The sequence below is a fragment of the Colius striatus genome, chromosome 4 (genome assembly GCF_028858725.1).
Source record: "Colius striatus isolate bColStr4 chromosome 4, bColStr4.1.hap1, whole genome shotgun sequence".
NCBI lineage: Eukaryota > Metazoa > Chordata > Aves > Coliiformes > Coliidae > Colius > Colius striatus.
In genome coordinates, this window is record NC_084762.1 from 16875464 (window position 1) to 16901079 (window position 25616).

Genomic DNA, 25616 nt, shown 5'->3' on the forward strand with positions numbered 1-25616 from the left:
ATGAAGCAATAAGCACAAAGTTTCTTCTTTTTTTTTTTGTACAAATAATGCTATATATTTTTACCATTTAAAAGTGCCTAGAGTTTTTCACAGCAAATAAAGTTTCTTTACCTATATCTCTTTTTTTCCTCTTAGTAAAATATTAAATCTATTTAAATTGCACACGAACACCTCGGTGAAGTAAACTACAGGTAAAATTACAACAAGTTCGTATTTAAAGCAGATGGTCATTAGAAACTACATGGAATGGAAAAGACTATCAAAGCCCAAATTGAATCTTGAAGGCTGAACAAGAAAACGAGGGAAAAAAAACCCAGGCATGGACTGATATGGCACAAGTGATTAAATTATTGACAATTTGACAGGAAAGTAACAAAGCGTAGTTGAATTTCTTCACAGATCTAATACATTGATGAAACATTTCAATGCAGAGGATTTTTGTAACATTTAAACTGGCAAAATATTTTCTTTTTGGCTGCTAAACATTTTTCCACAAGATTACAAGGCATTTTCCTTCACTTAATACTGGACCTTAAAATGGGTACATAGGTAAACAGAGAATGTGCGTAAGAAAACAAACTTTACACCACAGGTTGCTGCAGTTGACAGTTTACTGCGCTTTGACAACAGTTGAAAAGTTTAACTGATAAAGTTAACTGCGTTAACTTGCAGCAGCAGAAACTAGAACATTGAAAAAGGTGGTTCTTTTACTTGTTCCTTCAGAAAAAACAACTTTCCTCGCTCCAGTTCCCACAACTGCTGAGGGGTTCCACCTACGGTTTTACTATGAACACAACCACTTACACCACACAAAAATCAGGTGTGAGGTCTCTGTAGATCAGGGCCATAACTTTCATCCAGTATTCTTAACTCCTTCTTTACAGACACGTGTACTGAATTCTATCAGCCATTATTTGGAGGACTCTCTAGTTAAGAAAGAGCAATTAGTGATCTAAGATGTCCAACCTGAAGTACTTTAAAGAGGCCCAACTGCCATAGTGTCTTGTGTACCTTCTGACCTTCCAGATTATGTTTCTTAAATGCAAACCCTTGAACATTTCAAGTGCAAGATCCAAAAATTCAAGTATCCAAAAGTGTTACTGGTTTCAAGTCCTGACCTTCAAAGCTCAGGATGTCAAGCCATTTACATGAGCACTTTTCAAACTACTGCCCACCCGATTCACCCTGTTTGATGTCTCTTGCAGGTGGTCAAAGGAGTATTTGCATCAAAACATGATTTAACAGAGACGACAGGGCCCAAATAGAATCGCTATGCTGCTTTAAGGAACACGGTGATGTTGACAACAGGTGTATGATAAATGCTCCATCATGCCATTCACATTAAGCAGCACAGGAAACATGTATGCACACTACATTTGTTTGCACTGAAGCCCAGCTGTTTGGAAATGCAGGAGTACACTCTGTTCTCAAAATTAGTATTGTATTATATTATAGGCATGCACAACTTCACATCTAAAGAAAATTAGGAGGCAGGGCCCAAAACATAGGCTTTGTGAAGAATTCCTCAGTGCCTCTATGTTTTGCAATCTAATGAAAGTCTGACTACTCAAAATGAGAGTGGCAACGTGATCCTCCCGCCAAAATATGTTTGTAAACCAGGTACTAAAGTAAGTTTGTTCTATGCCAAGAAAACCTGAATGGTGATCGACTGAATTCAGAGAGGAAAAATAAATAGCCTCAATAAATTACATTTCAAAAGTTTTTCAGTTAATCACCTATTACTTTTCATCTTGGTTTTAATTTAATACCTCTTCTTAAATGCCTGGACAGAACATCTCCACAAAAAGGGATGGATTTGGCCTATTTTATTGTTAAACACTACTTTCAAGGAAGTCAACGTGTCCAGTTCTACGAGTCATTTTAGATTCGGAGTACTGACTGAGAATGGCAAAGATGACAATGAAAACAGAGCAGTGCTAACAAATACAAAATATGCAGCTTTTGGGAAAAAAAAAGCAGCTCACAAGGCACTTGCTATAGTGGTCCATTAAATAAACAGTTTATATAGTGCACCCTTAAAACATCATTGTTACACATCAAGCTTTTTCAGTGTGAAGATTTATTAGGAACAATCACTGGGTTCTGTGTGTTCTGCAGTGGTTATTGAGCAGCCTTGTTTCATAGAACGCAAATGAAACAAATTACAAGTGGGGCGCGGAAGGAGAGTATTTGAAATAACTTCTTCCCATGTGAAAGTTCTTCAGTGTAGTGGTAAAATTAAGTGCGGAATGCTGTTCTGACACACTCCTCTTTCCCTCCTGACCCCTCTGCCTCAAAAAGCTACATTCCTGCTACTGAAAGAGCCTGGCATTTTAATTACAATTGATTCTATCCTCAACTACTGGTTTGGCTCATCATTTGCAGCTTTGAAAAATAACGTGCATAACAGTAGCATTAAGCTATTTTCCTTTCCAGTGGAAAAACTGGCAGATAAGGAAAAGTATCTATAAAAACTGTACGTTGTTTCAATGGCTTAAAATGCTCAAAGTCATAATCAACACACTTGATATTGGTTTGATTTTCATTGTTGTTGTTCACAATATACTTCAAAGGCCAGAGGAGCTACAGACCCGATCGCATCTCCAAGCATTTCTCTGTGGGAACGGGTTCTTCATCTCCCTTTAAAAAGTATGCATATATTAAATCATACTTCTTAATTACTCCCAGACTGAGAAAGCTCAGATCATACAGAAGTACCTGCTATCTTAAGGTTTCCACAGTTGCACGTTGGATAGACTAAGGAAAGCTGTCATTGACAGAGGATCTGTAGATTGGCCAAAGGAAAAGTTAACATTCGAAATTAAAACCAGTCCCAAAACGTTAGCAAGAAAAGGTACCAACTTGTTCAGGGGACTTTAATCTACTTCAGCCCACTCTGTCCCGGTACTTATTTTGTCCACAAGCACCAAAGTGAGAAAACGTAAGCATTTGTCCAGAATTACCGCACACAGTCCGTTCTACTCTGCAGGTCACTTATAAGTTCCTCAAATCCTCTCCCACTCAAATCACAAAATAAAAAAGTCTAATCCTTGTTCACACTTTTGCATAGTTTGGCATTTTCTGGAGTTGTACTTTTGTTTTCATTCATAGCTTTTTGATAGGACTCATCTGTCACGTATGCAAGTACTTCCAGTCTAAATCCTTCAGAAGAAAAAAACAAATGAGTCCCACTTAAGCAGCAAGCTGTCCAGGACTGTTTGACATTCTTCTTTCAATTCAAAGTAAAGATTACTCAGTTTTATCTGTACTTTCAGATTTTTCCCTTTGCAACATGCAGCGCCGAACTATGCTGTCAAAACTTCCTAGGTAAAACAGGCCAACGATGCGAAAAATGCCCATGCAAACCACCTGGAAACAGAGAGAAACATCTTTCAATTCATTTAAGACCCCAGACTGCAGTGTATTATTTACTTGTAAAATACAAAACCATTCCAGGCAGCCATGTGATATGGTCTGGAGAAAACAAACTCATGGAAACCATTGTAACTATGTAACAGTTTAGGACTGAGTAGCAGGTCTTAGCTCTCTGGCTAACTTGCTGCTTCAGCTTGGAAATACTAAATCCAAGTCTCTAAAGTGTTAAAACTATTTGATGAATAAAAATAAGCAATGTTTTCACAACGTTTTGAAGTATTTTAAACTGTAAGAAATCATGACTACAGGGCTGTCCCAAATCTTACCTGCTGAAGACCTTCAGTAATAGAAGTGACTGGTGACATTCCACTTGTCAGTATCGATAGCATGTAACCATCTGATCCAACAGAGCTGTTGAAGTTCCCTTGCTGGAGAGAAGGAAAACAGCAATTAAGAACAACAAAGTTCACCCACCTGAGGCCAATCATGACCTGTCTGACTTCAACAGCCACTCTTGATGAACACAGCTGACTGACATCACTAACAACAAACACTTTTGTGTAAGAAAGTATTAACGCAATTAAGAATGGAAATAGTCGAAAATATTTGGTGCTACATGGCAACATTCCAAAAGGCATTCACTTAAAAATGGACATGAAAGGTAATCTCCCTGCTGTAGAGAGGTGTGCTACACTACTGTAGATTTCCTTACAAAATAGATAGGCTCTAAATTTCTTCCTGAGGCATACTTACTGGTGGAAGACGTGAACAATGGTCTTCCCCATCTGTAGACGTATTTCCAAGACAGAACTACACCCCAACTCTGTCAGATGCCCAATGGCTACTATAATTAAAGAAGAAATTACTGCTTGCTTTTTGTTACAATTTGCTATCACATGATATTTGGCAGGGGGGTGCATTTCAAATGCTAAGTAACAGATCGTCATTCATCTGCATCAAGGATTTTTAACCTGCTCTCCTCAAAACTGAGATACACAGTCTGCTAAGCAAATTATCTGGCAGAAGAGGAGAGATGACACTAGGAAAAGTTGGTTGGTTGGTTCTGAACTACTCATCAGGAAAATTGCAGTTCTCTGCCTCCCAGGCTTCTCCCATTTGTTTCCAGTATATTTCCTGCTGGAAAACAAGAAATCCTGAAACACCACAGGATGAAATCTATGGAACGTGGACGTGAAATGAGAAAGTGGTCTCCATGACTCAGGGTTAGGAGCAGAGTAGTAAGGATATGAGATTTGGTTATTTCCCCATACATACTTGTTCCTACAGTACAGAGCTACCTTTTCATTTCTATTTTAGTCTCTCAGCTGATGGCTTGAGACCATAAAGACCATATATTTAGTGATATATCTTTCAAAGTGCTGGATAACATGTTGTAGAAATACCAGATGCTTAAGAGGAGATTAGTTTTTCCATAAGCACCAAAGGAGAGTACTCTGTAGGGTTGTACTTGCTTTTAAAACTCATTGCCCCTGAATCAGACATCATTTTGTGTTGATGTGCTGTACTTTTGAAAATATTGTAGAACCTTCACAACCAAACTCTTGCTGTAGATGTAAATCATGTTGAAGAGCAAGAGTATTTTGAAATGCAAAATAGTTACAGACTTTAGCGTTCAACTGTTGTGCCTTGTGAACACAAAATATAATGTTGGTTTCCATTTTGAGGGGCTTTATTAAGCATGCAAGCATTCCATAGCACTAAACATGTAAAATATTCCTCAGAAAGTTAATACACCTTTAAGCACCAAGAACAGCATTTTCTGTAATCACTCATAAATCACGTGCTTAGGACATTAAAAAGACTACATTGCCTTCATTTATTGTAAAACTATTTTTATATGAACTCATCTTCAAGAGAAACAATGGTCAAAGATGCTTTTGAGGTTGAATAAATGGTATTTGGTACATAAAAAGCCAGTAGACTTCAGTGCCTTAAAGTCAGCCATAATCTGTCTTTGAGACATTGCATCATACTGATGCATCGTTTTGTTTTGTCTAACATACATCTTTGATTTCCAAGAGACTGCATAAAATCACTTTGTGGGCACAATGGCAAAAGAAGAAAATACTTTCTCTCCAGATTAACTGGCAAAGAGTATTGTTTTGTGTAAACTGATTTTGCATTTGGCTTAGACATTGTCTTACAGTCTTAAACAAGCATTACATCCTAGTCTCTTCCAACAAAGAACTTAATTTGAAAAGGTAATTTACTTACTATGGCATCTTTGACTATAACTCTGGCGACTTGTTCTGCTTGGCAAACAGATGAGGTTTCAGAAATTAGCTTCGTCTCTAAAGGCTTTAGTAGAAAAATACCAATATAAGTTTGACTAACAACACACAGAAAAGAAAAATACAAATGTCAAATTTTGGGTTTCTGGCTTTTCTCGTGGATGACACCACTGTCAGCAAGTAGTATCATCCTGTCACCCTAAAGCATTCATTTAAAGTAAAAACACCTTATAAATAGTAGTCTAATTTTATGAAGGGAAATGACATTTTTTCCTTGAGTATCAATATTTCTCTGATAGTTTATTACCAACAAACTATGAGAAAGTGGTGGGCCTTTTCTCACCCCCCACATATTTTGTTTTCAGTAAAAGCTATCAAAATGTGTAAACTATGTCTCCTCAACATTTGTATTAGTTCATTTACGGGGTTTTCTTGCTAGAAATGAAGTAAAAGAGAGGCCTGAAATATTTTAGGATCCTGCAAAATTACTTTCAAAGAAATCCCAAAACTCACAGAATCACACACTTGTATCTGCCAAAATCCATCACTGAATTTTAACTCCTCATGCTTCAGAGCATTCATGGTACTTTACCTCACTAGAAGAAAGCAGTTAATGGTAGTTTCTTTAGCAATCAAAATTTCTTTGTTTCACAACAAAAAACTCAAAACAAGTCTGGTATGTTACAAAAACAAATGGCAAAAACATGCTTCAGAGTCTTTGGAAGCGCGTTTCATGGAGCTAGTCTAGTCAAATTCTGGAGCTAGCTCAATTCTGAGATCAATACCTTAAAAAAAGCACTTCTAAAGAAGAGCTGAGCAACTACAGGTTTGTCTCTCATTGTCGATCCGAAGCACTACAAAAACTGCATTTCAGAGAAACACGCCTATTTCCAAATATCTGTAGAATTAAGAGTCCTAATTTCATGGACAAGGCTCACTGAAAACTTCTATTTTTTTGAAGTGTGTTTTAAGGGAGGGTGAGGGTGGAATCGGTGTCTTTGCCAGCAGAAATCACATACACATTCCTACAGAGATATAGCTTATGTCATCCCATGTCTATCTCATAACCCTTATGCACTTTTTGACCTTACTGGCCAGTGCCAACCAAATCTGAAAGAGATACAGGGATGCCAACAGTGATTAAAATATTCTAAGTTTGGGGAAAGAAACCCCAAACCACAGCTGTTTAGAAGTAATAACTAAAGTTAATGACGTTGAAAAAGAGGCAGGCAGAAATCAGCCATTAAAAGCTTGATCTGGCTAGTGAGCCAGTAAAAGCACAAGTGTCATTTGTAAAGCAGTTACCTCAACAATAACTTTAATAAAAGCAGCTTAACAATCAACCACAGGAAAGCTGCATTCTAGTTCCTGACATTTTCTTTTCCTATATTCAATGATTATAGAGTAAAATAGCCTAGTCCTAAAGAGATGAAAACAACAGAGATGCTCTAAAATAAGTAGTATTAAATACATGCAACAGTAACAAACGAGTATCTGAACTGTCAGAACAAAGCAATATTGCAGAGGTTTAAGGTGCACTACCACGATATGAGCAAGTCACCCAAAGACTTCAGGTATACTCAAGCGAAGCACAAGTCTCTACTTAAAAGTCAACACCTTTTTGACAAGTAAGAAAAATCTCACTGAATCTCTTTTAAAGAGAAAGCTTACTTGAACTGCTGGTGACTGTATTTCTCTGAAATAGGCTATTACAAAGACAAAAATCTCAGAGAACATGCAAGCTGTACAAGTGTCTGCAGATGTCTAATTCTATCACTTGCTGTGGATGTGTGGGAGTACACATTTAATACAGACTATCTATATCAAGAAATGATGAAGTAAGAATGGTGTTACACAATCCCTACTGATTCCTACACAAAGGGTGAAAGGCAAACATGGAATTCAATCCAAATTTGCTATTATACATAATGGAGCATCTTGAAAAGGCTGATCTCAGATACCAGGTTTCTAGTTCACTACATGCGAACAAGAAATAAGGCACGTTTTTCCTCTGGTTACCTAACACTTCACAGTCTGGACAGGGGGCTTGGATGTAGTTTTTGGAACTATACTTCAAGTGTAGGGACACATCAAATGATGGAAGGTGACTAAACGTTTGAAGGTCACCACTTTCACTTTTCAAGTAAGCCAAATGAAAAAGGCCTAGTGCTGACACAGCCTTCTGAAAAGTACTGTCATCTGCACTACAAACACAACGCAAGAGTTTCCTCCTTACTTTAATACTAGGCAACAGCTGCCATTGATTGTATCATAACATATAGTCACACAGCGTGGCTACTTTGCAGACTTCACTGAAGGAACTGAGGCGTATTTGGATCTGTCACCTTTATCAGAACAACTACATATAATCAAAGAGACAAAGCGGGACTATTGTTTTGGGCTCATTAAGCTTTGATACCAAAACAAATAGAGGTATTACAGTTTACCATTCCACAACAATATTTTGACTGAACAGAAAGACTTCAGAGTGTTTCAGATATTAAAGGTAGGTAGTTCTTCCATTTAAAGCCAAAAGATTAAACTACACAAAATTATCCTACAAGGTATTTAACTCCAAGTAGCTACATCGGTAAAACTGAAGTGTTTCAAAGTACTTCTTCAAATCTTGATAGGCACTACTGAAGTGAATGAAATCTCAAACGAATTGCTTACTACAAAGTGAAGTTTTAAAAACATTACGGTATTACTGAAAGGCGATTTACCTTTGTTTTACTTTCTTCTGCAAAACCAGGTGTGTCAGTATCTGGAGGATAGGCCACCGTTACGTAGATATTATATGGTTTCACCTGTATTTTACAAAAGTAAGTGTTATCTTAATACTGTCAGCCTCTACATGTCCCTCAACTTCACTGACTTCTCTTATCCTGAAGAAACACATCAAGCATGAATTTAAATTGCCTCTAGTGTTAAGTCACCCTCATATTCAGCACTTGCGAGACTCTGGGCTTTGTCAAATGATAAAGCAAAAAACAGCAAAGACTTTTAGCAAGTGGTTGTATTGTTTTGTTTAATAGAAATAACCGAAACCATTGCATTTTATGTAAATTATTTGATGAATCAAAGTGGCTTTTAAGAAATACAGGAGAAACATGAAAGCGGTTTAGCTCTATAATTTTACCAATTTCAATTTTAAAAAGAGACTAAGACATTGCCAAACACCAGCACCCAACAGTCAAACAAAAGGCCAAAAAAAATCCTTTTGCTGAGGCTTACAGGCATGCTTTTTTGTTGTTGTTGATGTCAACACATTCTCACTGCTGGACAAATAGGAGAAAAACAACAACAACAAAAATAAAGATATCAAATTTGAATTTTCAACACAGGAGACTCAAGTCACAAGGCTTTCCAACCCATGGTATAAATTTGTAAAGGGTCAAAGCCTAAGGAGTCAAAATAAATCAGTACAAAACGTGTGGAAAACTGGAAGTCTCATGTCAAGGACTGAATTTAGTTAGGTATTTGTATGCATTATAGAATTACATAAGTTACTGTACTCCTATTCAGAAACTGCTACAATGCAAATCTGTACTCCAATACATATAAAGAAGCTTTTAATGATATTCAGAGAGCCAAGACAAAGCAGAGGGCTGTAAAGCGCTATACAGTTTTACTTATATTATGAAACACTCTATATTGAAAACATCTACTGAAACACCACATCACAAGTCCCTAAACACTCTATTTTTAGTTTTGAATAACTCAGTTTTCACAAAAATATCCATCACCAGTCTGAAAGAAAGACCCTGCAGTCACGCTGTTCCATTTGGCAGGCCAGAAGTGATTAGAGACAGTTTTACCCCACATTCTTATCCTGATCAAGGCATACAACTACATTGAACAGAACACAGTAACAAGAGGGACTGTGCAAGGGTCTAGAAGCAAACACAGGTATTTCATACAGAAACATTTAACAACTAAAATATACATTCTTAACAGAAGAATAATGGAAGTAATTTTAAAACAATTTTACTTGTCTTACTACAATGTACTTACCAACTTTGTTCCACTGAATAATGAAAACTCTGTTTTCCAGTCTTGCCTGAAGGATCAGCTTAGATCTTTGCACTATCAAAAGCTCATACATACCAACATTTAGAAGACTGAACCACTGTCTACTCAATTTTTTTGAGTGGACAGTCATCAAATCCTAGTTTGCAAGTTTTCTGTTTCACATGGTTCACAAACCACATCATGGCCTCACAAACAATTTGGTGACTCAAATCTCGTGCACTGATGGGATCTTAAATATCATTCTGCACTTGAGAGCCTTGAAGATTTGAATGTAAAAGACTTCAAGTCCTTTTAGTTAAAATAAAAGATTAGAAAGTTATCTGTGTGTGTGGTCATCTTCAGTTCTAGGAACAGACTCTATCTATTTGCTCTTCTGCAATGGAAATCAGCTTCGTTTCTACAGCTCCATGCAGAGCAGCAGGATTGTACTGCTGCCAAAAAAACGGCCAACATAGCAAACAGATATTGGCAGTGCTGCACGAGACAAAAAGAGAACTATTTCAATGAAAATGTGCTGTGCTGCTAGTTAAAACAAAACAATTGTTTACAATCAAAACCACTTTAATTAGTGCACACATACCTCCATTTGCAGGGCTTCAGCCAATCCTCGAAGAGCAAACTTTGTTGGAGAATAAGCTGTATAACCAAACAGGCCTAACTGCCCAGCCTGAGAGGATACAAACACAATCCTTCCCATTCTTCTTTCCTTCATGGTAGCGATTACTGCTCGACTGGGGTAAACACTCCCCAGATAATTGACTGCCATTAATCTCTGTACAAATGATATTAATATGGTATTTCAGCCACAGATTCAGAATCCTTCAGCTGTTTGGTATTATTTATCACAAATCCCTATTTTGGTCTGCTTTAACAATGAAGTTCACTGGATTTGTAGTTCTATCAGCTGGCAAAAAGAGACAATTGTTTTCTATTCTACAGCTTCATAAACTGTTTTATAGCTACACAAAAAAATCTCACTTCAAGCCAAAAGAAATCTAGTCTGTCTACAAGTCTGAATAGCATCCAGGATACGGATAATACTGTGAACCATATGGCCTTCAAGGGTAAAAAAAAAAAAAGAGTATTTTAGGAAAAATCTAACCTAAATAGCATCCAGGAAACAATCCATTTATACATGATGTATGAAAACAGACTGAAATGAGAGTTTAAAGAGTTTTCTAAAACAGGAAAAAAAAAAACCCTCTGTATTTATGCATTTCAGAGATTTTAATCTTTGGCAGGATAAGGAAAAGTTTTTAATTTCACTCTCTAGAAGCCCCAAAGCACAACTGATGGCCTATACAAATGACAGAAAGGATAATTCAAATTTATTATAAAATTATGCCCATCTAGTATTTCCAGACTACTCAATGCTACCTATAGATAACCAGGGGCCTGAGGCTATGAGCATAAAGTAATCAAAATGTTTGTTTGCTTTTTTAAATTGAAGCATCAAGCTGCCCTTTTCTTAAACAGCTTAAATATGTATATTAAAAAAAGAAATCTGCACCAGAAAAAAAAAGAGATCATGTGAATTTCAGTGCCTTTCACGGTGCATTAATTTACACAAGATGCCAGGGTTTTCTGCCATCTTGAGGACTCTCTCCAGAGTCCCAGAGGAACAATTCATTGTTCTGATCAATCAACAAACCAGTAGTTGGGTCAGAAATTAGAGGCAACCCTCACAAATCTAGATTCTAATTCTGCCAGCTACCACGAATAAGTGTATCACTATTCATACAAAGTCTGCAAGGACACAGGTACGCAATCTAATTGTTAGAATGGTTGGATAAGTAATCATCATGTAACAAAACTAAAAAGTATGTTCACTCACTTCAAAAGAATTCACTTCAATATCCTCAAATTTTCCTGTAACTGATGTTCCTGCACAGTTCACAAGCATGTCAACTGGCCCCAGCTTCTCCTGAGCCTGGAAGAGGGGAAAGAGGTTAAGATGCTCTTTAGCAGGAAAAACCTCTTCCTAAGAAACTATTTCCATTAGAAATACATCACACACAGATAAGCACCTTAAGATATACAGGTGAATTGGTTTTTTCCTTACCTGTTTTAGAACATTCTCCACCTGTTCATAGTCTTTAGATACATCAACTGAAATACATAGTACAACCTATAAAAGGAAAATCAAAGAATATTTTTACAACACACTAAGTCCAGTAACTGTTGAATCTGAGCCTTCCAAAAGGAAACAAAAAACACAATGACATATCTTTTCCAGAAAAAAAAATAAGAAGTCTTTTTGGTAGGTGAGTTTGCACTTCTCCCACATTGGAGAAAGCAGTCTCAGCTCCCTTGGAGCACCTGCCCCTCCACATACACACACACTCCAGTATAATATTAAGAACAAAGAAGTACTTCAGAATCTTCAAAGCAGCTACTTGTGTGTAAAGTATCATTTCTAATTTACGGTACTGACGACACAGTATGACTAGAGTTATCCACATAAAAATCAGCAAAAACTTTTCTAACTAAGGCAGTCAAAATTGCACAGTGCTACATTTAACTCATCTGTGCTAAATCTGAGTCAAATCATTTGTGTGGCTTAGGCTCCTCCTTAAGAAAAACCTTTTTCCCCCCCCCCCACATCATAGCAAGGTTTAGCTGTAGAGTGTTGCTCTGAAACTGCAGCACTAGCACTGCAGATCCAAAACTTCTCCAAAATGTATGAAGGAAGTGTCAAAGCCCTGCTAACCTTAGTACTGGCAATGCATGCTATCCACTTTTTTCATAAGATATTTTTGGAGGAATAGTAGTAAACTTAGTTGCATACCATTTCATTTGAACGTGTCAAAGACAAAACTAAAACTAAAATTCTATGAGAAATTGACTAGTTGCACTGTGTCATAGACATCTAAAAAGTGAAGTAATGTGTGTTTACTCCTGGTCTGCAAACCAGAGATTACAGGGTTTAGTTTGAAAGATACAGAAACAATGAAAATAAGTATTGGTTTGGGGTGGGTGAGGCAGGCAGGACAGGATGACAAAAATCAGATGACAGTGATATCTAAGTTTCATTGCAGCCAAAATTTAGGCCCTATTTTTCTTGAGAGTTACTAATTACTTTCAGCAAGATGATCTACATTTTGAAGCACCTTCAAACCAACGTCTGGCCAAAGGAATTGCTGCTTTTGTGTTACCATTTACGAACTGTAGGATTGCTACAAACTCCAGCTTATCCAGATATTGACAAATATGCTACCCTCTCTGCTGAGCAATCGGAAGAGCTTTAGGGCAATTCATCACCTTGAAAGGAAAAGCCATCTCATAATACAATAAAAGGAGAGACTCCCATATTTGAGTTTCAATTGCTATCCTTTCTCTTACTTTGATTTATTTAACCTTAAACTGAGTTTAAATTAATTGACCAAAGTCACCACAGGTTTGTAAAAACTCTCATGTCCACTTGTCATGGAGCATGTGGACAGACACAGACACACACACAAAAAGCTTACCACGGTGCAACCAACTGCTTTGGCACCTAGTAATTTGTTAATTCTGCCTCTGGCCAGATCGCAACAATTCTTATCTGCATAAACAGAATCTGCTTGCCATTCCTGTATAGCAGGTTGGCTATTCCTGCCTCCCAGCATTGTGTGTAGCTGGACATCAGAGTAAACTTGTGGTGCAAGTTATTGGTGGGTCTGGCGTGCACCTCCTCTTAGGGCATTCATTACATTTTAGAAATATTTCTCGTTTACATAGTTTGAGAACAAAATAGCAGCTGAACAAAAAAGGACATTGACTTATCTGGACGTCTTTGCAAGATCAGTGAGGAGGTTAAAAAAGTCAGTTCTGTATCAAAACTAGAACAGTTGGTTAATAGACCAGAGAGCATAGATGTATTCATACTGTGAATAATACACTCAGGAACTACCAGAGTTTTTATTGACTACTATCACATTACAAAATTTACCACTTTGCTTCTATTATCATACATCCTTTCTTCTACCGCAACATACTGATTACCCTCACTCTCCAGCATGCACTACAGGTCCACACCTGGGACACAGAATATGCTGCCAGAAATAGTCTAATATCCCCAGTCCTGTTCCTCACCTTTTATTCTAAATGTTGCATGGTGTTGGATAATTAATAAAGCTTTCACTGTGAAAGACCAGCACAACTCCCAGTGAAGTAAATGGGAACATAGTAGGAAAGAGATTAAAACAGTATTGAAAAAAACAATGCTAAAGGCAAGGATTTTGTTCCTTGGCATCCCTAGTGCCATAAAGGCTACACTGACAGCACTCCAAATGAACCACATTCAAACACTGAACACTGCAATGTGCGTAGATGTCAGACTCTGGTTGTCAATGCAACCTGGTTTCATGTATATATCCAAGAGCTAAACAGTGACTGCATATGCTGTCAAAGTAATCTTTTCTGAGGATCTTTGCTTCTTAGCTCAACATCTAATAAATATAACAGCCTCTCTGTGCCTGACCCATGCTAGACTGCATCTTTCTCCATAGAGTGATTCTCTTGTATTGCTTCCCTCAGTCCGGCTACCCTCACTTCTCAGCTTCTGATCTGCTGCTCCAGTGTCAGCTCAGCCCCCAAATCCCTGCTTTTTCCAGTTCTGTTCTTTGCATTTAGATCAGGCAGGCTTTCCCGTGACCTTGTCTACAACCCAACAATAGCTACCGAATAGTCAGCCTACCCATCACTCCCACTGCCTATGCTTAACCTGGCTGCAAGTGTAAAGCTGCCTCTGCAAAAGATGTGCTAGAGTTTGCTCAACCATGGAAGTACTTTATGAGATTTTAACTGAAATTCTTATGAACATGAACCAAGTAATGGTGGTTGAAAAAGCCTGCATCTATCAAGCTTGGACAGATTTCAAGAAGAACACTCTGACACAGTGTTTGACAAGGGATTAACTTCAAAGCTAAGCTTGGGAAACTACTAGATCAGCTAAAAGAAAATGGTTATCAGGACTGATTTTTTTTTTTACTTTTTTAATAGGGGAAATAGTTTCTCCTCACCTCAAATGGCTGTTTGTCAAATGAAGTGGTTCTGAGTAAGGCAGCATGCACAGCAAAAGTACCAACCAACCAGCCAGCCAAGAAACCCTAGCTTCAGCCATTTGTCAGAAATGTAAGGAAGTGAAGACAGAATCTTATCTTACAGATGGAGGTATTAAGAAAATTTTGAATTGGCTAGTACTAACATTATTGCCTCCATATATTCATCATTTTCCATTGCTTCTTTTCAACAGAATATCCAATTTATTAATTTAAAACCCTTTCCACAGACGAATAAATTGCTTGCATTTGTAACCATGGAAATAACTAAGTTCTGGAACACGAGAAAGGAGAAGTCAAAGATAATAGTCTCAAAATTGCTTCCTCTCTGTCCTTGTACTGCAGAAAAATAACTTTGGCATTTTTATTGAAGTTATTAGTTGCAAATTTTGAACACAGTAAGCTCACCTACTTTAAGCTAGTACCTCTGCATGCTGTAAAACAGTGCCTTTATGCACAACTGCACTATCTATTCAACAGAGCAGCTTTGGTGTTTAGAAGTCTCAGAATTTTACACATTTAACTTATCTGTTACAGTATTTTGCCAGAAAAAGGAATACAAGTATGATGTAATGAACTAAACCTGGAAACAACTATCTAAACTTATTTCCCAAGACAATCGCTGTATTTATGAATTGCAAAAATGTGAGAGATGTTAAAAAAGTGGTTCTTCCACTTGATCTTGAAGAATACAAACACTTATTGAGTGACTGTCAAATTGCAGCTATCCAAAAAAATGTACTACACCTACAGTTGAAGACATCAATGTTTTTCTCTAAGAAAAGTAGGCTAATGTGCTAGCTAAGGAACAGCAACCATAGCAGAGCTGAGAACATCTCACGTGAACAGATTGGTACTTAGGAATTTAAATCCTGAGTCCTCCTTCATTTTTCTTACACAACCACAGAATCTTAAGGGCTGGAAGGAACCTCAAAAGATCACCTAGTCCAACCCCACTGCCAGAGCAGGACCACCTAGAGTGGGTCACACAGGAACTCGTCCAGGTGGGTTTTGAATGTCCCCAGGGAGACTCAACAACTCATATGGGCAGCCTGTTCCAGTGCCTCCTCACCCTCATAGTGAAGAAGTTTTTCCTTATCAGTCTGCTTTGTTTTAAAGACAGGCCTACTGAACTATGTTTTAGTGACTTAACAAAACACAAACCAGTCACGATTAGCAGTGATCTTACCTGCTTGTCATTAACACAATACTTTTCTATTTCCTTCTTTGTCTGCAACAGCTTGTTCTGAAATGGATACAAGAACAGCTAAAGCACTGCAGTTCTGAAAGTAGAAGCATTTAGTATTTCAAGTCTTTAGTATTCCAATAAGGTTTAAAAACATTCCTTAAAACCCCCAAAAGTTATCCTCAGCAAGTTATAAACACTTTAATATTGGCATTTTACAGTTTTATGACTGTATGATGAAAACATGAAATCCATCAAGCTATTAGAACTCACTCACCTGTTTTTCACCTCATCTTGTAAAGTCAGAAATGACTTCTATAATAGATTTAATGCTTTTGTTCCATACAACTATACAGGGCACCCATATACAAGACCATAGGTATTGTATTTTCATGTATATTTGGTTCTATTTTGTATTTATGTAACATGATATAAAGTATTCTGAAGAACAATCACTGTTATGGAATTATTGTAACAAACTAAAATTTTGTTAAATTGTCACAATTCTTTCAAGAAAAACTGTTAATTCTGGCTGCATTCAAGGCTATGCAAAATAAGTACTCAAGTGTAAGTAAATTAAAGACAGCTTGGACTAAGGCCTCATAAAGAAAGTTAAGTGCTTTTATTTCATGAATAAATAGGTTTTCATCTACAAATAACAACTCACTACTCCAACTAAAAGAACATCTCTCAGTTAAAAAACCCTAAAGCAACCTTTTTTCTTCTGAAGTTATATTGATGGCCAGTTTCTCACAAACAGTAGAATATAATCCTGATTAGACACCAAAATATATTGTGAATTTTTAAACTTATCTTTAATCCCTCTGTTATAATTTCATGTAGAGAAATTCTACAGTTCTAAAGATTACGGAAGTTTTCCTGCTTTTGTCCTCTGACACAAATGTCACCAGTGAAAAAATGAATACCATTAGCAAAGTGATGGCACTGGCAGAGTTTTGAGACAAGCTAAGCCCACATTCCATGCTGGGCTACACTTCTTCAAAAAGCAGCCACCTCTGCTATTTAAATGAATCAATTTGAAATGCTTAGGATCCCCATAAAATATACACTGCAGACAGCATGAGTCAATTCCAAAATTATTCCCCATCTATACAGATTTTGTGAAGAGCTTAACCAGTAAAAATACACATATACTTACCTCATCCCTTGCAATCAGGGTTATGAAAGCACCTTGCTTGTAACATTCAATAGCAATACATTTTCCAATTCCACTGGACCCTCCAGTTACCTAGAAGTTATTTGAAAATGGCAGTGTTAGTCCACTATTCTCAGCCCTTCTCCCATATGATGAATCATATCAAATGAAAATTGTAATAATATGCTGAGATTAGAATACCATCCAATGAGGTACGGATGCAGAAGATATGCTAAACTTATTTTTCATTCATACTCAATACGAAAACTAAGATCTGAATAGATCAATGAGTGCTTGTTTCTACCCCAAATCCAGTCTTTATTTTTTTCTCATTTCTTACATTTCTCTCCCACATGAGTTCTCTCATATGCTTCTGACTAAGTTCTGCATGCTATTACTAAAAGCAGCAGGTTAGAGTTTGAAATCGCTATTAGTAACAGCTGTAATGATACAATTAAATAGCACTCCTCCATACCTGGTCACTTTAGAAATTATTGGCAAAGTTAACAATTGTAGACTGCCTGCAGAAGATACCATCATGCAAACATAAAGAGAAATTCCTTCTTTTTTAAAAAAAATCCATTAGTTCATCAGTTGGCCCTCAGTAGTACATTCCTCAGTACACCAGTTTGGGCCTTGAACTGCCTGTGCCATCCTGCAATTCCAGTTTTGGGGGGATGCCAGCACCTAAACTCCCATTACCTCTTCTTCTTCCTCTAAAAGGTGACAATGAATAACCTTATGCACAAACAGGAAATTGGTAGTTTGTAGACAAATTGCAGGGTGGTGACTACAGCCTTGTGTGGCAATTTGCAGGACACACTGCCAAAAGATACTAACATACAGCTTAAAATCACTTTAACACCTCTCTCACTATCCTCAATAAACCCACCTCAGAACTCCATGTGCAACAAGATGTAGATGACAACCCTGACCTCTCTTTTTGACTAAAATTGTCTGCCTGGTTGACACTGCCTTTGGATGACTTATTTATTTAAGCCCAGTCTCACTCTGCATGTGATTTTGATCCTTAAATGTTGTTATCTTCCTTACCCAAACTGCTTTGATTTTCTTTCATCAGCATATTAAGAAGCTATAATTGATAAATTATTGCAATAAAATGCCTAAAAGCAGTTACTGTAAAAAAATCCCATTGATGAAGTAAGTTCTGAAATACAGATTTCCTAATAATTGCGAAAATAAGCGATTCTCATTGCATAGGAAATTGTAATTTTTCATCCTTTATCAAAACCCTTCAAAAGACTTCAGAGAAAGTAAGGGATCCCCTCCATTTTATGAGAAAATTGAGGTATTGGAACTCCAACCCGTAACAACACACCCTCTCCAAAGTCTCATCTGCCAATGCCTCAGTTTTGTTTTCAGACATGCATTATTCTTGAAATTCTTTCCACTCCTGGAGGCAGTAAAGTCAGAGGAGTCAGAATTACATTCCCATGAGTCACTAAACTCTTCTTTCACATGAGTATTTTATCACTAACCTTCAAAAATAGCTTACTCTAAGTCAAATAATCCCAGCAAAGAAAGAATTGTAACATAGCCCATGTTTTCTGACTGGTTTGTCTGCAGTCACAAACAGACCAAGAATGTGTGTAACATTCACAAACACTAATTTCAGCTCTTTAGACTTCCACTATTATTAGAGGTAGCTGTTTCAGACTAGCTTCTGACTGACTTTCTCCACAAGACACTAACCTCGCCCAGAAAGGGGAAATCTGCTCTGTAGTGGTCTGAATCATGGCCGACTGCTTTCAAAGTAAATGAAGTCTGTAAGAGTATGAGTGTTAGTTAACAATTTGGGACTTTATCAGAACCCCAGAATTCACTTAATGCTTCAGGATGAAAATAATTTAACAATTTGAGTGTGTTCACAAAATAGCTTGCAAGACTTCAACACATCTCTGAAAAGATTAAAAGACTCAGTTTGATACATCCAGGCAAACCTCAGTTCCACAGTGCTCGTGGTCTGCTTCTACAGATTTTCAAGAGCAGTAAGTACACCAGTACATGAACTAATCAATTTGCAATTCCATTTTTTAGCACAGTACCAAGAGACAGTTAATCCATGCACAGACTACTGAGTATCAGTAACAGATCAACTATACCATTGCTTGAGGAGTTATTTTAAGGTGAAGGCACCAAGTCTCTGACTTGTCAGACAACACTAACGCTCATTTTGAAAAGGCAAGTTCTGGAGTCATTCAAAGAAAAGAAAAAGGAAGTTTTTCTTCACAGTCACACTCCAGAATGCTGGACAGAGCCCATGGCACATTGGTCAACGACAGAAGGCAATTATCAATTAGCTGGGAACTTTAGAAGGCTGTTACTTATATGTGGGGGGTTACCAATACGCACATCTTTCAGGGGCATTCCCCATGAATGGTAATGTAACCAAAAAAATCCTCAACACTAGTAAAAACCTTGCTTCAATATAGTCAGTCTATACACATCTATGAAGTCTGTTAGGTAGGTAAATTACTAACATAGCTGCTCAGAACTAAAAGAAGAACACACATCTACTCCATTAAACAAGATGTTATTAAGATTACTGAGCCTTGTGGCAAACAGTTTTGCAATGTTACTGCATTTCATTAGTTACCATTGATGCCATTTTAGTGTAACTCAGCCTCAGCTGAGTTTAAAAAAAATAGAAATCTGGTAACAGCAGCTCAACACACAGAGAAATTTTTTGACAAAAAGTGATAATTAAATCCTAGTATTAATTCAGCTGTTCGGAACACAATACTACCAGCAGTGTTATTGAGCTGTTTCCGTGTTTGAGAAGAACAGGTACCAAAGCAGCTATTCCCAAAAAGGCTGGGCTCCAACTCCTTGAGATTTGATCCTTGATAACAGAGTTCAGCTGCCAAAGATCATTGGGTTTATTTTCCCATTGACAAATGGAAATGTCGGGATGAGGTGCAGAGAGATTGAGATATGGGAAATTTGCTTCAACTGATGTAACAATCCAACTTCAATTTAACAGAACTGTCATCAGGAATGATGAAACTGATATGGTATCTCCAGCAGAGCTTACTAACTTTCACTTAGCACGGGATGCAAGATGTTTTCATGCTTTCAGACAGTGCTCTGACAGATGGTATTCAGTTCCCCTGAAACAGAACATCCCTGTAATCTGCTCTAAGTGGTTAGCATGCCTGACTAGACTCAAAACGACCTCTTGTCAAACCATTCGGATGCACTCAAACCACATATCATATTGCTCCCAACACAAGACCTATAACACTGAGACACCAAGATTGGCCATCCTTGAAGCTGAAAGGGGTTATCAAATTGAGCTCTACACAAAAGTGGTGAAACTACTTCTGGGCTAGAGATACACCTTATATGTGTGGATTTGGCATGATCATCCTCAACTATGTCCAAGTGAAAGGCCTTTTTTCAACTGGAATGGGAGACAGTCTCAAGTAGAGAACATCTTTACATTTCCTGCCACTGCTAGTATACAAGCTTTAATAAACTATTTGTATCACCGAGATTTTAGGCTTCCTTTTCACAGAAACATCAACTTGGTTTTAGAAAGATTAAGGTGGAAATGAGGGGGAAAGGTTAGCACTGCTACTTCAGCAAAGACAGTTTCTAAACATCACTCCTGAAATTCACAAAAGGCTGCTTTTGCCCTAACATCTTAAGTTTTTGCTGCATTCTGCTCCATCAAGAAGAGTGCCTTTGAGAGAAATGGAAATAAAGAGCAGGGAGAATGAGTGTAGGGAAGGTGTCACATCCCTGACAAAGCACAGTTAAATTTGATGCAGGTGACCACAGTACACGTGAAGCAATGATGACCGCTTCATCCTATTTTCATTTCCTGTCTATTATTACAACCAGCTCAAAGATCAGATGATAGATGTCAGTATACAGCCTGAGACTCAAGGACAGACTTCAAGCCAATGCAAAAATAAAAGCTGTATAAAACAGCCTTTCAGACTTCAAAGCATGGAGAATCTCAGCACAAGAAGCAGCAGCTCTACAGAACAAAACCCACTTTTACAGCCTTTACTTGTTCCTAGTCAGGCTAGAATTAAACAGTTAAAAAGCATTGTGTTTTAAATAAGCTAAACCTGATGTTTGAAATAATTTGATAGCTGAGAAGTCCTTTTTATTTAACAGTGCTCACTAGGGTCACAAAAATACATAGCAGATAAGAAAAGTGAGGGGAATCCACAAAGTTAGACCAGTAATAATTTGGAGTTACGTAGACTCTCACTTTGATTCACAGTCCTATTCTTCTCAAAGATTCCTCTAGAGGATTCCTCTAGAACATATGCCTCATCTGACACAGCAAGCGCTTACATCATGCAAATCACTCTGGGAAAGGACAGAGAGAAAATACCCACAAGTTTTCTGCCTCAAATTTCTATCCCAAAAGGCACATAAAGTCTACGCTTAGCCATAACTCAAGCATCTATTAACTGTAATCATTAGGAGTAAAGAGAAACAGCTTTAATGAAGGAAAAAGAATGATGATTTAAGTTAAAAAGTCAATAACTGGTATGTAATAACCTGTTGAAGTCACCTATACTTTCAACAGGTCCCAGAAAGAAGAGTTTCTAGATAAGACTGATGTTTTCTGCTTCAGAAGAACAATTTATTTAAGTAGATCTTGTAAAAATTATATTTATTGTTCAGTGATAATCTGCTGCCCTCTTCAGAAGGCTTAACTAGATTAACATGCCATTTGCAGGTCTTTACTCTTTTATTCTTTAAGACCAGGTTTAACTGAGGCACGTGAAAGATTAACAAATCATAATCTACAGTCTTATCTGAATCAGGTAATAAACTATGATGAATTTATGTATTTATTTATTTTGGTATTTTTTTCCCTGTAGGAAGACTTCTTTGAAATCCTTGGATAACATTATGGTCCTTCAATACTTTCATGGAATCTCTGTCCTTTTGGTAGCAGGGAATTCCCAGTATATATAATTTAAAACAAAGTTTCTCATTTACAGGACCATCCATCCAATATTTTTCCTTATGCATTACACTAGAAAATTTGAAATCCAAAGGTACCAGTGTCCAAGGTTACTCAACAGCATCTACAAACTAAGAATTAGTGAACTCAAACAACTGCTCCACATTGTATTAGTCTGCATGAATACCTTAAGAGCATAACTGAAGTAAAATCAAAACAAGTAGTTCTGCCAGTGGTGAAACCACCAAAACTGTTTACCTGCACGTTCTGCTTTGTATCATCAAGCTAAATATATCTACAGCCTTTTCCTCCATCAATATAGTTACTTCTCTAGCTGGACTCCTAATTTTGTAAGACTTGCAGGAATACTGTTTGAGACTTCCATTTGTGTCAAATTGAGCTTAAACTGCTGACATAACTATTGTCAGTGGTTATACGGAGGTTCCTCCAACAAGAATAGTGTCATCACTTTCAATGTCAACTTTCTAAAATGTACTATTCTGGTTAGATGTAGCAGCACAGTAATTGTTAAAAAAGTTAACCCCATAAAGAGCAGACAAAACTTGGGATGCTCACTACATATACACACAAACATACCATAGAAAAGTTTCTGTAAATGTTTTTTTATATATACAAATATACATATGTATATGAACATTTATTAAAATGTGGATATAACAACAACAAAACAGCAACTTTTTGGAAAAAAATCCATTAAACTTTTAGTTGTTTGCTATTCTAATTCTGCATAAAAGTTACACTGTATCAAAAGGTTCCTCCTTAACCAGTGTTACTTCTGTGGGAAGAGCCATAATCAGCAAACCTTAACGCAAGCTTGAACACACCTCACACAGTATATGATGCTGTAAAGCCAGTTACAGCTCTCAAGTAACACCTACTGCATAAAGCAATTTGGGAATACTGTTGCAAGTTGGACAGGTGTAACTTATTTTGGGGACAGCTCCATCCTCCAAAGAGGAGCTCCAGAAATAGTAGCAAAAAAAAAATACCAAACAAACCAAAACAAAAAAAAGGCATCATGTAGAGCTTATTAAAAAAAAAAAGGCAGATGTAAATTCACTTGCACATAAAAGGTCTAACTTCTAGATTATCCTAATTTCCACTGAAGAGTTCAGGGCATCTGCAAGTGCTACCTACCTCTTAAAAGCAAATTTAACCTGTCAACCACCTTAGGGATTTAAAGGTAAGTTTTAAAAGCTTATTCTTGGGCCCCCCTTACTCGTTAGCTTTCATGCATTTAAACTCACTGCTCTGTGACCCACCTGAAAGCTTGTGGGTATTGTTCCCTTACCTTCACCCTCTCCCCAAGTCACACGACCATAAAACTTCTACTCTTGAACTGTTTCAATTGTATGTTCTGTCACTGCAGTCAAAATATTGTTCATAAACATTGACATCTATGTACATAAAGATGAAAAGGTGCATGAATGTCACATGGCTACTTCCTTTTGTATTAGTCTTCCCATTTCCGCACGTCTGACTTGGTTTTTAGACCAAGGAAATCACGGATTTTGCCTTTTGCTTATAAACACATAACTTAAGTACCTTGGGAGATGTTAAAAAGAAAACAAAACTCAAGGTAACCGGTAACTTCGAGAGTACAAAAAGAACGTCTCAAAATGACAACAGTAAGACTGGAAGACAGTTCGCATTTCTGGTGACTCAGAGGACCGCCTGAAGCTAAGTGAGCCTGACAGCGGTTGTCAGAATCATCACTACAGGTCATTTCCTTATCGCTCGGACTCGCGGCTCCCATGTTTTGGTAGCTCGGGGGGCTGCAGTGAGCCGCCAAAATTCGCTGCCAAACCCGCGGGATCCCCTAACGCTGACCCTCCCCAGCCCGGGCCTTTGTCCCGGTCCGCGCTCCGGGTGCCGCTGGAGAGCAGCCCGGGGGATGTACCGGCCGGCCGCTCCGCCACAGCCTCCCCCCGCCTCCACCCACCGCCGCTCCCGTGACCGAGAGGTTTCCTCCGCTCACCCGCCCTGGCGCGGGGCCTTCCCCGCAGGGGCCCCTGACGCCATAGCCCGCGGCGGGAAGCGGGACGCTCCTTCCCGCAGCGCTGCGCGCCCACATCGGACGGAGTCGCCTGTCTGTCCGCCGGCCTCCCTCCCGACCCGCGCACCGCCCCGACACCACGGCTGCGGACAGCAGCCCCTCCGCCCCCGCGCCGAGCCGGGGAAGGCGCCGAGGCCGAGCGGCGGCCCGCCGACGGCCCCGCTCCCTCAGCGCCAGCCCCGCCTCGCACGGCCCGCTCCCCTCACGGCGCGCCTCACTCACCACGACGTGCGCGCCGGGCAGCTTGAGGGGCTTGGGGCTGATGAGCGGCGAGACCATGTAAAGGAGGAGGACGAAGGCCACGATGAAGGCGACCGCCAGGAGCAGCATGGCTCGGAGAGCGACGAGCACCGGGGGAAGGCGATGCCCGTCAGGCAGCAGCTGCTGCAGGGAAAAGGGGGGCACGGGGGACACGGAGCGCAGCCCGGAGCAGCAGCCGCCCGCCTGCGCCGCGGCACCGGGCGGGACGGACGCGGCGCTGCCACGGGGCGAGCGAGGAGGAGGATGGTGAGAGGAGGAGAGTCCGGCCGCCACTCCGCCACTCCATTGGCTGCCGAGGCGGGCGCGGGTCCCCGCGCTCGGATTGGCCGGCCGGGTTGCGGAAGGTGCCCGCGGATTGGGTGAGGGGCGGGACGGGGCTCGGAGATTGGAGCCCGCGGGTGTTTTCAGGGCCGTGGCTGGGAGGCAGCGGGGAAGGGAGAATCCCGCTCCAGGCGGCGGCCACCGCGCGGGCGCCCCCTACGGGCCCCAGTGCCCGGGGAGGGGCCCGGCCCGCGTCACGTGGGGCGGGCGGCCGCTTCCCGCCGCGGCGCCGTGAGGGCGGCGGGCGGTGGGTGACGGGCCTGGCAGCGGAGCGGGGCTGCCAGCCCCACAGGGAGCTCTTGCCCAGAGGTGACCGCAGAACAGCCCGCCTTGCGGAGGGCCCGGCTGTCAGCGAGAGGCCTGCTTGGCTTTGGGGCGGCCCCGTCCCGTGGGTACGCCGCTGCCGTCCCTGGAGTCGTGTGTGCTCAGCCTTAGCCCTGCATGCCCTTCCCCTCTCGTGGGGTAATAAACGGCAGCTTTGAAAGGGGAATTGAAAACAAAAGATGTGTTGGTTAAGTACGGCCATATTAAGCACTTATCTGGGCTTCCTCGTGTGCTTACAGGAACGTCTTGGGTATTAAGCACCAGTTTGTAAGCTAACTCCTTTAATACATTGCCCGAGGTCACCAGTTGACGTGGTTGAAGTGGTGTCGATGTGTCAGGCTCTGTCCCTGACACGCACTCGGAGAGGGATGGAAGCAGAGAGCAATCCCCTGGTGGGAACACATCCTGTGTCGGGGAGGTGGAAGACTTAAATGTGTTATCAAAGGTCATTAACTGACTTTATCACGGGTGGGTTTTAAAGCCGGTTTTACATTGTCGCCTCCGGTAAAAACCTGTGCGTTCTGTGAGCCTCAGACCTCTGGTGAGCTGAGCTCCACCGACTTCTGCCGGCTACATTTCTTCTGATCCCTTGCTCAGATCCCTTCTACTCCCTTCTTCTCAGATCTCAACCAGAAA

General features: G+C 39.5%; 1 protein-coding gene across 1 annotated transcript; it reads right to left on the minus strand.

Moving 5' to 3' along the window:
* Window positions 1-24637, minus strand: KDSR (3-ketodihydrosphingosine reductase). Its single transcript, XM_061995620.1, has 10 exons — window positions 24297-24637; window positions 17047-17136; window positions 15891-15947; window positions 11722-11787; window positions 11494-11589; window positions 10240-10431; window positions 8351-8434; window positions 5611-5694; window positions 3702-3803; window positions 1-3369 (listed from the first exon to the last, which is right to left on the minus strand). The coding sequence occupies exons 1-10, from the start codon at window positions 24402-24404 to the stop codon at window positions 3250-3252; spliced, it is 999 nt and encodes a 332-aa protein (XP_061851604.1). The 5' UTR covers window positions 24405-24637; the 3' UTR covers window positions 1-3249.
* Between the last annotated feature and the right edge of the window lie 979 nt (window positions 24638-25616).

Coding starts and splice junctions, on each gene's coding strand:
- KDSR (XM_061995620.1), bottom strand. CDS start 24,404: ATGCTGCTCCTGGCGGTCGCCTTCATCGTGGCCTTCGTCCTCCTCCTT. Junction 10,432..11,493: donor TTGAAGTGAATTCTTTTGAA/GTGAGTGAACAT, acceptor TCATTTGTACAG/AGATTAATGGCAGTCAATTA. Junction 8,435..10,239: donor CTGAAGCCCTGCAAATGGAG/GTATGTGTGCAC, acceptor TGTAAAATACAG/GTGAAACCATATAATATCTA.